At 32.5% G+C, this 10,640-nt stretch overlaps 1 protein-coding gene across 1 annotated transcript; it reads right to left on the bottom strand.

The window, feature by feature from the left end:
* Positions 1–1,403: 1,403 nt before the first annotated feature.
* Positions 1,404–3,551, bottom strand: LOC106356239 (transcription factor ORG3). The gene is made up of 2 exons (XM_013796028.3): positions 2,263–3,551; positions 1,404–2,119 (listed from the first exon to the last, which is right to left on the bottom strand). Exons 1-2 carry the CDS (start codon positions 2,572–2,574, stop codon positions 1,691–1,693), a joined length of 741 nt encoding a protein of 246 aa, XP_013651482.1. The 5' UTR covers positions 2,575–3,551; the 3' UTR covers positions 1,404–1,690.
* Positions 3,552–10,640: the final 7,089 nt, after the last annotated feature.

Raw genomic sequence — 10,640 nt, 5'->3', positions numbered from 1 at the left:
CATATTATTTGAAAGAATAGTTATTAACAGATGTTTGGAATGTCTTAAACATCTTCTTCCATATTTTCTTTGCGGCTTTCTCATCAGCAACACTATTCCTTTCCTCTTCTGGATCTCCACGTTAACCTTTAACAAGCTATATCTTATTCAATTTCAAAGAAAATATGACACCTACCTGAAAAATTGATGTCCATTTGTCCGTTCCGAGCAAGACAACAAACTTCTAAAAACATGTTTGAAACATAGCTTTGGTGCCTATTTCCAAGCATGACATAATATTCACAAAATCATTGAACTCTTCTACACGTTTGTAGATAGTTTGCTTTGAGTTCTGTATAAAAGAACATGTTGAACTTAAACAAAAACATTGTCGTTTTTTTCTCTCTCTCTGTATTCATGTTATATCATGGAGTATAATTTATATGGGATGAACATCGGATAGGGGTTTTTGTAACTAAAGTTTGGTCTGACCACAAATTGTATCCGACTAGAAAGCTTATATGTCCAATTACAGGCCGAGACTCAACCCGGCAAATGTATTTGTTTCACAGAACTTTTGCTTACATACAATATTTGTTTTTTTTTAATAATAATAATATTATTAATATAGTCTATTACTTGCATGACTTTATAATATCCAAGAGGCGGTAATACATAAAATTCAGTATTACTTTTAACTTTTGCAAAAGCATTTTATGAAAGTAATGTTATTTTCTATTTATTTGTTTTTTATTTAGTTTGAAATCGGTCTTAAGCGTTCTTCTCTACTTATATATCTCCAATAGAATTTGATTTATCTGAGGATAATGTGAATTCGCTGGTGGATGTAATTGGACACTCTATTTAGATTTTAAGTTCGACTATTACAAAGTGTTCTTAGTCTCCGGATTCAGTTAGAAGGTTGAGAAGATGCTGTTGATTAAAAAAAAAAAAGAAGAAGGTCGGGAAGATTCTTTTGACCTTTTGAACTGTGAAATCCATAAGACCTAAGCAAGAAAACCATTCTTCTTGGCTATTTTTGTGCGTCTTTCTTCTAACGGCGAGCTTTGTTTATATACCTTTTTAGGTTACTTGATAATTTACCTCTTACTAAATCATTCAAATAGGGGAGATCTGTTTTTAAATGTCGGCATGCCTTTTTCTTGGATCGACCTTAATATATGGTGAGATTTGTTGAACAAAGGAAGCCCATCTACAACAATTAATCATTTATTTAATTGTTTAAACTAAGTCTTTAAATAGCGGGACCATTTATTAATTGTCAAGTTCACTGAATCTTGTGAACACACTTTTTTCTTTTCACATTAATACACCAAAACTCAGTTAAATCTTTTTATATATCTTTTGTTATATATAAATATATCTTTTGTTACAAATGAGATATAAATATGAAAAAGTAGAAGTAATAGATTAGGAATTTAGTGTTTCCAAAAAAAAAAGATTAGGAAGTTTGCACCAGAAGAGTATTTACATCAATTAAATCCAAGTGTATATGAAAAACTGGATTTCATAGCTGTAATACCGAAGTAGTGGCCAGTCTATTAGTATCGATCACTGGCTCCGAAAAAAAAAACAGAAAGCAACTCGACTAGAAGTAGACAAGGCTTTAGTCAAGAATGACATATTATCTATAGAATGGACGACACAGTTCAAACGAAATAAGAACAAATCTCTCTTATTTAAACTAGTTTCAACATTCCTCATACAAGTACAAGATCCTTTGACTTAGCTCTTCACAAATTAGCTTGTAATTATCAATCTTGTCCACTTGGAGATGCAAGGTGCAGAAGAGTTGTTCTCTTCGAGAACTCGAAGATGAAACATCAACGAGAACAAACCCATCTTTTTCTAGTCCACTCAAAACATTATATATCGAAAAATTACGAATGTTGGACGATGAGATTTGGATCATTACTTCGTTATCTCTAAGCTTAGTCGCAAAAACGGTGGAGAAATAACTAGCAGCCACTTTTGGTTCTGGCTTAGCGTAACGTTCTCTTTGACCCGATTCTCGCAACAAGAGGTCCTCCTTCTTTTGTATCAGCTTCTTAACTTCCTCTTGCAGCTCCGGTATGTACTGCACGCTCCGCGAAATCGTCTGAGGAATACTTAGCTTCTTCTGCAATAAAATAAAACAAACAGAAAAAATGAAAAGGTTCATTAGATGCTTTTAAATGGTACCAAATAGAGTAACCAAGCTAACTATTGGTGATTGGTTTTGATATGAAATGTATTCAGATGACATTTTAGCTACTTAATTACCGGCTCATCTGAGCTTGGAAGACATGAACGAAGAGATGAGAACAAAGAGTTGGTTTTCTTGCGACGGTTACGCTCATTAGCATTGTGATTTAGCTTCTTGATCACGACCGAATTGTTATTTATTCCATTTCCCTCTGACGAAACAGAAACCCCTAAGCTGGTCTGATGATGAACCACTCCATACGTCTTCGGTACCGGAAAATCAAGAAACGTGCCGATTTTATGGTTATCTCCGATGAGGTTGTAGCTCTCATACTCTCCTCTCGACACCCATCCACAGTTTGGGAATAATGGAGGGCCCAATGCATGCATTTTTGCTAGACTAAAGACAGTTTTTAAAGCTTTTTTCTTCTGTTGAGGATTTAGGTGGAGGATGTCCTGAACTATAGGTTGAATATTACTGACCTATATATAGAGACAGATATAGATATTATATTGACCGACAAAATAATCAAATAAATCTCTGTTGTCAAATTGAAGTTAAGAAATTATAAGATTTTTGAAATGTTATACGTCGACGTAATAGGTACTATAATGAGGAATCACATTTTTTATAAGCATATACCTCACTCATATCTCATTTGATAAGGTCATATCAGGGGCAGGTACTTTTAGACAAAAACTAGTTAAATTTTGTAAAATACACTTTTTAATTATCGGTATTTTTCTTTTAAAAAAAATATTTTTCTATAAGAAAAGTATATAATTTCTTTGATTCACAAAAATATGTGTGGCATAAAAATGTTTTGATTTAGATAACATTTTTAATTTACAATTTACTAACATGTTTTTAATATTTATGACAATTTATGATCTTCAGTATGCTTTAGGGCATCTCCAACCTCATTTTATTTTCTCTTCTAAAATAAAATTTAGAGTAAAAAAGTTTCAATGATACTATATTTTCTACTATATAATAGTGTAAACCTATTTTTTACTCTATATATAAAGTACTTTTTTTTATTTTTTGTTCATCACTTTATTTTTCACTCTAAAATAGAGTACCATTGGAGCAACATCCAACTCTACTATAGGGTTACTCTGTTTTAGAGAAAAAAATAAAGTAAAGCAGCGAAGATGGTCTTAGTCTTTATAATTGTTTCAATACCTTTTGTGTAGCTAATAAATGATGTTTTGTTTTGAATTTTTCTATATTAATCTACATACATTAAACTTAAAATTTTAATATGCCATATTATATTTTTGAATACACCACTACCATTTTCTTGATCTGAACTGAACATTCGTTTATTAGTAAAAAATATTTATCGAGTAAACAAAAACTATGTTTTTTAGTGTTTCCAAAAAAAAAAACAAAAACAAAAACTATGTTTAAAAATGTATTAAAAAAATTTATGTCAAAAAATAATGATATGCATAGAGATAATTTATTTTCAAGAAATTGTCTGAAATCCATGAATTTACGAAAAAAAATATATACTAGTAATTTTTATGTTTTACCTGAAAAGAAAAAAAAACTAAATTTACAATTAGGGCAAATATACGCACATGTATTATAAACAGACAAACTAAAGGAGATATTTGTATAAGAAATTAAGAATCCAGTGAGATGTACAAAAACGAGAATATTATTTATACATTGAAAGACGACTCAGCTTGAAGAAATTGTTCGCGGCTCGTGGAATCACGTAGAGGATGACTTGGGGGAAATTTTCATGTTTATTATTTTTTTGATATCATTATTCATGTTATCATCAATAAGAGATATTTTCAAAAATATTTTTTTCCTTATACTTTTGTTCTCTATATATATAATAAATAATTATTTAAAATTAATAAAAAATATTTTTGAAACTATTTTTAAAAAAAATTATATTTTTGAAATTTTATTTATATATTTATTAGAATCCTAAATTTTACATTCAAAAAACTCTGTTTGACCATTCAATTCTAAACTTTAAATCTATATTAGTTAATTCTAGAATTATAAATATTTTTTGCTTTACGTTAAAGCGAAGATAAAATAATTAGTTTAAATATGAAAAATGATACTATTAATATGATATTTTTAGTAATTTCTCGTTGGGGGTCCAAATATTTTGGATGATGTAAGCCTATACATAAGCATTTTGAATTCTAATATGTTTTACCTTAAATAAATGCAGCGTTAGTATTTAAAACAACAAACTATTAATATTTAGATCAACTTGATGCCTTCTATGTCTACACCATGATATTTCAAAACTAATATAATACTTTGAAAGCTACACCTGTCGGCCTGTAAATTATCTTTATTTTATGTCAAATATGTTTTAAACCAAGCCAAAGAAACCAAAACTCTCTACACAAGTTTTTTTCTTCATATTTTACTTCGTCAAAATAAGCTAAACTTCTTTTCCAAGAAGTTGAATTTCATATAAAATGATAATGGTTTGTAAAATTTTACAAAATAAGCAGATCAAACTAGAAATAGATTTTACAAAAAGATAAAGAGTAGGCCTAATAAAGAGCTACATTTATTTTTCTCTTTAAGAATTCTTCAGTCTTTTCTCTAACTTAATTCTAATCTAAATCGCGTTTCCGGCTAACGGTTCCGGCTATCCAAGTCACCGTTGGTCGACTTTATTTATTTTATTCTCATTTTAGTATTTATGCATCTTATTCAAGTTTGAAGCTTATATGATTGTAGATATAGATCTAGATCTGAAAATTTATTTTTTTGCCTCTGTCCGTATCTCATTTCTTCTGTTTTTGTCTCACGGTTCTAAATCTGTTTGATCAGCATGTGTGTTGTTGTTTGCTTCTTGTGGCGGATTTACTGGATGAGGAAAGATGTGCTTATAGATATTGGTGTCTTATAAATTTAACCTAATTTTTGTTATTGGGTTCTCTTTTAAGTTTTGTTAATTATGTTTTGTTTAAGCTTCCGGAGAATTTGTTCAATTAAGCCGGCTAGTCTCCAGAGTATGATCTTGTGTACTGATGGCTTTAAGTTTCTAGGAATTTGATATCTCGCTAGCTTAGTTTTTGTATCATATGTAATACCTGGATAAGAGTATAAAAGCTAAGCCAAGAAATAGAAGAATGCAATAAAGAACAATCATTTTATTCGTAAGCCACAACTGCATTGCTTTCCAAAAATTAGAGTTGTGACTCTTACTAAGGATAACATCACGGATGCTTCAGTCGATCATTTTGAAAATCAGATCAGATGGGGTTATCATGTTGTTGTGAATTCTTTGATTGTGTTTAAACCATATATATGTTGTATATTGCCACTTGAGGCGCTAAACGTTTCAGCAAAGTGATAGTTCTTGGGCCCTTTAAAGAAAACCATTACAGCATAGCTGACCACGAATGGAACATATGATGATGATCCTCCAAGTATTTGCAGTACATGGACCCAAATTTCTTCACCTGTCGATGAGAGAAGAAAAAGATGGTCCATGTTCTCTGTTGCAGAGTTGTAGAGAATGCAGGTGTCGAGATATTCATTCCCAGGTCACAAGTCTCAACTTAGTTAGAAGTCTGTCCAGATTAGCAACACAGAAATTGAAAGCATGACGGGTTACTCTTTCCTTGAACCAAACCAAGAATGTATATTGCTTTATTGGCTCACAATGTCTGATAGCTTCCTAGGTATGAGAGGTTGAAAACGTTTTGACAGTCTCATTGTTGATGTTTCAGTATACAAGATAAGGTTAAGAGTGGCATATAGATAGATGAATCATGGTTAGGTACATTTTCAGATCTTCAACAGCTCTGGAGCGAACCCAATACAGTAGCCATCATTACAAACATCGGGGACCAAGCCAAAAGTTGGTTCATCAGATCATGAGGTCCAATTTGCCCGAAAGCCAGAACGAGAGGTGCCATAGAAGTCAAGTGGTCCCACCAAAAGCTTGTTGATGTATATGTTCCTACTCTAGCTAGTACAAATAAATTAAGCCGCGAGTAGTCTTAGACGAAGCAGAGACCACAACGTCTAAAAAGTTTGCTTGTCCTCAGTTATGCTCCAGAAATTTATGTTATGCAAATGATAAGATTACAACTATTCATCCCAAAAAAAAACAGTCTTTGCAAGAAGAATCCAAATCAGTTTTATACACAATGTTTTACTCCAAACACCAAAGTCCCTTAGACCCAAGCCGCCTTCAATTTTAGGAAGACAAACTGTTTTTCATGAGATTCTTGTTGTTGAGCGTTGATCAATACGTCGTCCCCACATGAATTTAGTGCACAGTGATTGTATCTTATTAATGCAGCCTTTATGAAGGATAAAAGAAGATGCTCATAAGTTAAACATTTCATAAATTACTGATGACAAAATCTGACACCAGCCAGCATAAGAGAGCGATTTTGCAGACCATAAATTGAAGCATCCTGAAATCTTGTCCAATAGCGGTTCTGGTGCATCAACTAGAATATGTGATACCGAACATGGAGTGAACCGAACTTGAAACCAAGACTCGAGATGTCTAAGGTTTCATTTTGGGTCATTCCCGTCAGGAATAGTTATGTTTTGTCTTTGTTCGTACTCAATCTGGACGATGCTGCGAAATTACCAAATTTGCCAGTGATGCTTACCAGTGACTTCTTCTTACCATCTGAGAAGACCATGATATCATCAGCGAATGCTAAATGGTTTTGGCAGGCTCTATAGCGTTGGTGTGATAACAAATAGAGACTTCCACACACACGTGGTGGCACTTAGCATCTGAGAAAAGACTTTGACAGACAACACAAAGAGGTAGGGAGAGAGCGGATTACCCTGTCTCAGCTCACAAGTACGATGAAAATAACAGAAAAGTTCACCATTAACTGCCACCGAGTAACTCACAGTAGTGGTGCACTTCCTGATCAGATTTCTGAATCCCTCTGGGAACTCCATTGCTTCCATCTTATTCATAATAAAATCCCAGTTTAACTTGTCAAAATACTTCTTGAAATCAAAATTTAGCATACAACATTTTGGTATCGACTTCCCTTTATAGCCTTGCCCCAGTTATGTGACTAATAGGAAAATTTCCACAAGTGTTCTTCTCGATATAAAAGCTGACTGGCCATGAGAGATCACCGTCAGAATCGCACTCTTAAGCCTGTTTGCAAGGACCTTTTGAGGCAATTTTATATATGAGTTACAACATGATACTGGCCGGAAGTGTGTGATCCTTGAAGCACTAGATTTCTTCAAAACAAGAGTGAGGATCTTTGCATTCCATTGACAGATAATTTTTCCTTTAAAAAATTCAAGAACACCATCAATCATATAATTCCCTATAGCTTCCTAATTATTAGTAGACTCTCCGGATAACCATCCTGGCCAGGAGCCTTATATTTTGGGAGGGAGAAAAACGCCTTTTAAATGTCCAGTCTGCTGAACAGGAGAGAGTGTATGTTTCAACTCTGGAGAACACCTCATAGGGAACAGAAGTGAGAGTTGATGTGGAGAATAAATTGTGGGTGCTACCAATCCACTAAGGAGAGTGGTGTAAAATTCGACATCATGGTTACTATATCCTGTAGCGGAGAGCGACCTTTTGCATAGCCTTCACCTTGCAGGAGCTGCTTATTGGCCTCACAGAGAGTCTACGGTTATAGGTTATAATATGTTGTGGTGTGTGCTCAAGAGAGGCTTGACGATGCCGTGAACCGCATCAAATCCATTATCGACGCTTAAAAGTCTAAACTTTTTTTGTTTAGGTATGCTGATTCTTATGGAAATTATAAGTCTAATGAAAACTTATTGATTTTTATATCTAGAATGTCTATTTTAATTGGTATTTACAAATTTGGGAGTTTTTCTTTGTATTTTAGTCTTTATATATTTAATAAAGAAATTCTTTCAAATCCATCAAATTTATTAGTAAATATATATGATTAAATAAAAAATGATTAAAATTCAAATTAGTAAATATATTTTATTAAATAAAAATAATATTAAAATTAATATTAGTAAATATATATGATTAAATAACAAATTATTAAAATTATAATTAATAAATCATATATTTAATAACACATTATCTAATTTAAGTTTTATAAATCATATATAATAAAAAATGATTTCAACTTGGTTTTAAAATTATATGCTAAATAACATCAGATTTCTTTGAGATTTTTATATCCATTAAAATGCATAAACCAATAACCTTTTTTTAACAATGATTAACTATGTTATTATAAATTATGAAAAATATTATATGTACGATATTACTGCCATTAATTGTACTTGCCAAAGATTCATGATTGATCCCACCATCCTAAACTTTTTTATGATATTTGCGTTTGACTATACTCTTTGCATCATGATGAAAATCCCACATAATATTTTCTTCACTAATATGTAAAATTCATCTTTTCAGTTTCAAAATTCAGACTTCATAGTATAGAAATATTAATAAACAATCAGTCCAATCACGGGATGGAGGCTTTTACATAACCGGTACTTCATATTTTTAATGAATCTCTTTATGCATATATCCATGTTTTAAAAGATTTTTTTTGTTATTATGTTGAAATTGAAATTGGCTTTCAGCATCCTATTTAATCAAACTTCTAAGTACTGATCAACTAGCATTCACACAAGACAGTCTCATCCAAGCGATAATAACATTTAATATGGTCACTAACAAACATGTTGTTTTTATCTGGAACTGAATACCCTGACTCGATCCGACCTAAAATGGACCTTTCAGTTCGGTTTTGGATATAAACGATTTGGTCATGGTCATTCTGTGTACAAGACGATAAGAGTTTAAGTACTTTCTTTATCAAGCATTTTGTTTATTTTTAATTAACTATGTTTCTGTGTTTGCCCTCTCATTTTTGTTATGACTTAAGTTTTTGTGTGTTTAACTCTCATTTGTATGTTTGACAAACTATGTTCATATTCTGTGTGTTTTTGTATTACATTTTCGATGAATGAGTAAGTTTTATGTTGGTTATTCTGGTTCAATTTTGAATACTTCATTGATTTTTGGTATTTATAATGTCATCAGGTCTGAACGAGGACTATGTTACCTAAACTGAATGTAACCTGTTTTTCAGGTTCTAAACGGTTCCAAACATCAATAACCAAACTGACCCCGAACTGGTGGCAACCGAACTGACCCAAAACCGGTGGCAATTGATTCGAATCTGAACGGAAAGTCTATCAAATCCTATATAGATACATTTTCTTTATGTCTGATTTACTCAAAACCTAACCCAAAATACCAGTCTGTGTAACTAGCTTCTTTTTACTGGTAAATCTATAACAATAAAGTTGTCTTGTCTCTCTCCACAGGCTGCCACATCATCGGGAAGGAAGGGACGTTTTTGGACACGTGGCACTCTCAACACGCAAGCCAAATCTGTGTTTTGTTCACTTTGCATGGACTAGGCTTTGATTGCGGATGGGCTTTGTAAACATTATTTTGATTGCGGATGGACTTAAACAAAATGGAAAGCAACACCAATATCTAGGTTTTCTCTTTGTCAGGTTTCCTCTCCGTCTTCTTGCCCGACAAATTTCCAGAGATCTTTCACTTCCCCTAACGTTTCAAAGTGACCAAAATACACATATATTTCAGGTGAGCAACATTGTGGTTGGAGTGACAACATAAAAAATAAAAAACTTATGAATGAGTGATATGAATGATCAAATTTATTTTCAATCCTTGCGTCTGGTTTGTGCATATTACATATTATACTGTGGATGAATACATATTTTGGTTTAAAAGTTTGAATATCCTTTACAACGATGTGCACAGTAGTTTTTGAATCTTAAAGTAACCCAAGATTTTTTTAGTTTGGTGCGTGCTTCTAAAGCCATTGCTTGGTATCCTTATGTTAACGAGCTTCTTGCTGATGTGGTGGGGCTCATGATAGATTCATATGTTTTCGAAATACAACTAATACTCATTTAGGTTTTATAGATAGTTACAGTCAAGTAAATTTCTTATTAGTTTTGCCATGATTTCACATTACATAATGAAATGTCATAACCCTCTTTGTTCTTGCATATGACAGGTATGCAATCTAGCTTGGTCAAAGAACGTAAGAAGCTGTTTAGCACGCACGGATTCTCTCAAAACCAAATAAAAGTATAGAAATATCTAACTTACTCCAAAGTAATAATTCTCTCTGACCTTTGTCAAATTATGTGGTTAATTAAACCTATATCTTTCTTTGTGATTAAGAATGCAGCTCTGACAGGTCACACATACCGAGGTTTGTACTTTGCAGTATCACCTAACGGACAAACGATTGAAATATGAGCAGGAGATGAAACCTTACAGTTTTGGAATGTCTTCCCGTCACTGGAAGCTAAGGTAAAACCGACCAGCTTATCTGCATTAATGAAATGATAAGCAACTTGATCCTTTCGTCTCTATACGCAGAACATGGCACTGAAATCAGTGAGAATATCAAGG

This window comes from Brassica napus, chromosome A7 (assembly GCF_020379485.1).
Source record: "Brassica napus cultivar Da-Ae chromosome A7, Da-Ae, whole genome shotgun sequence".
Lineage (NCBI taxonomy): Eukaryota > Viridiplantae > Streptophyta > Magnoliopsida > Brassicales > Brassicaceae > Brassica > Brassica napus.
Note: the sequence above shows the minus strand (reverse complement) of the source record. Positions and strands in the feature narration are given on the sequence as shown.

Excerpts from the sequence above, each read along its gene's own strand:
- LOC106356239 (XM_013796028.3), bottom strand. The coding sequence starts at position 2,574 with ATGCATGCATTGGGCCCTCCATTATTCCCAAACTGTGGATGGGTGTCG. Across the intron at positions 2,120-2,262 it reads TTCCAAGCTCAGATGAGCCG|AAGAAGCTAAGTATTCCTCA; the intron begins GTAATTAAGTAG and ends ATTTTATTGCAG.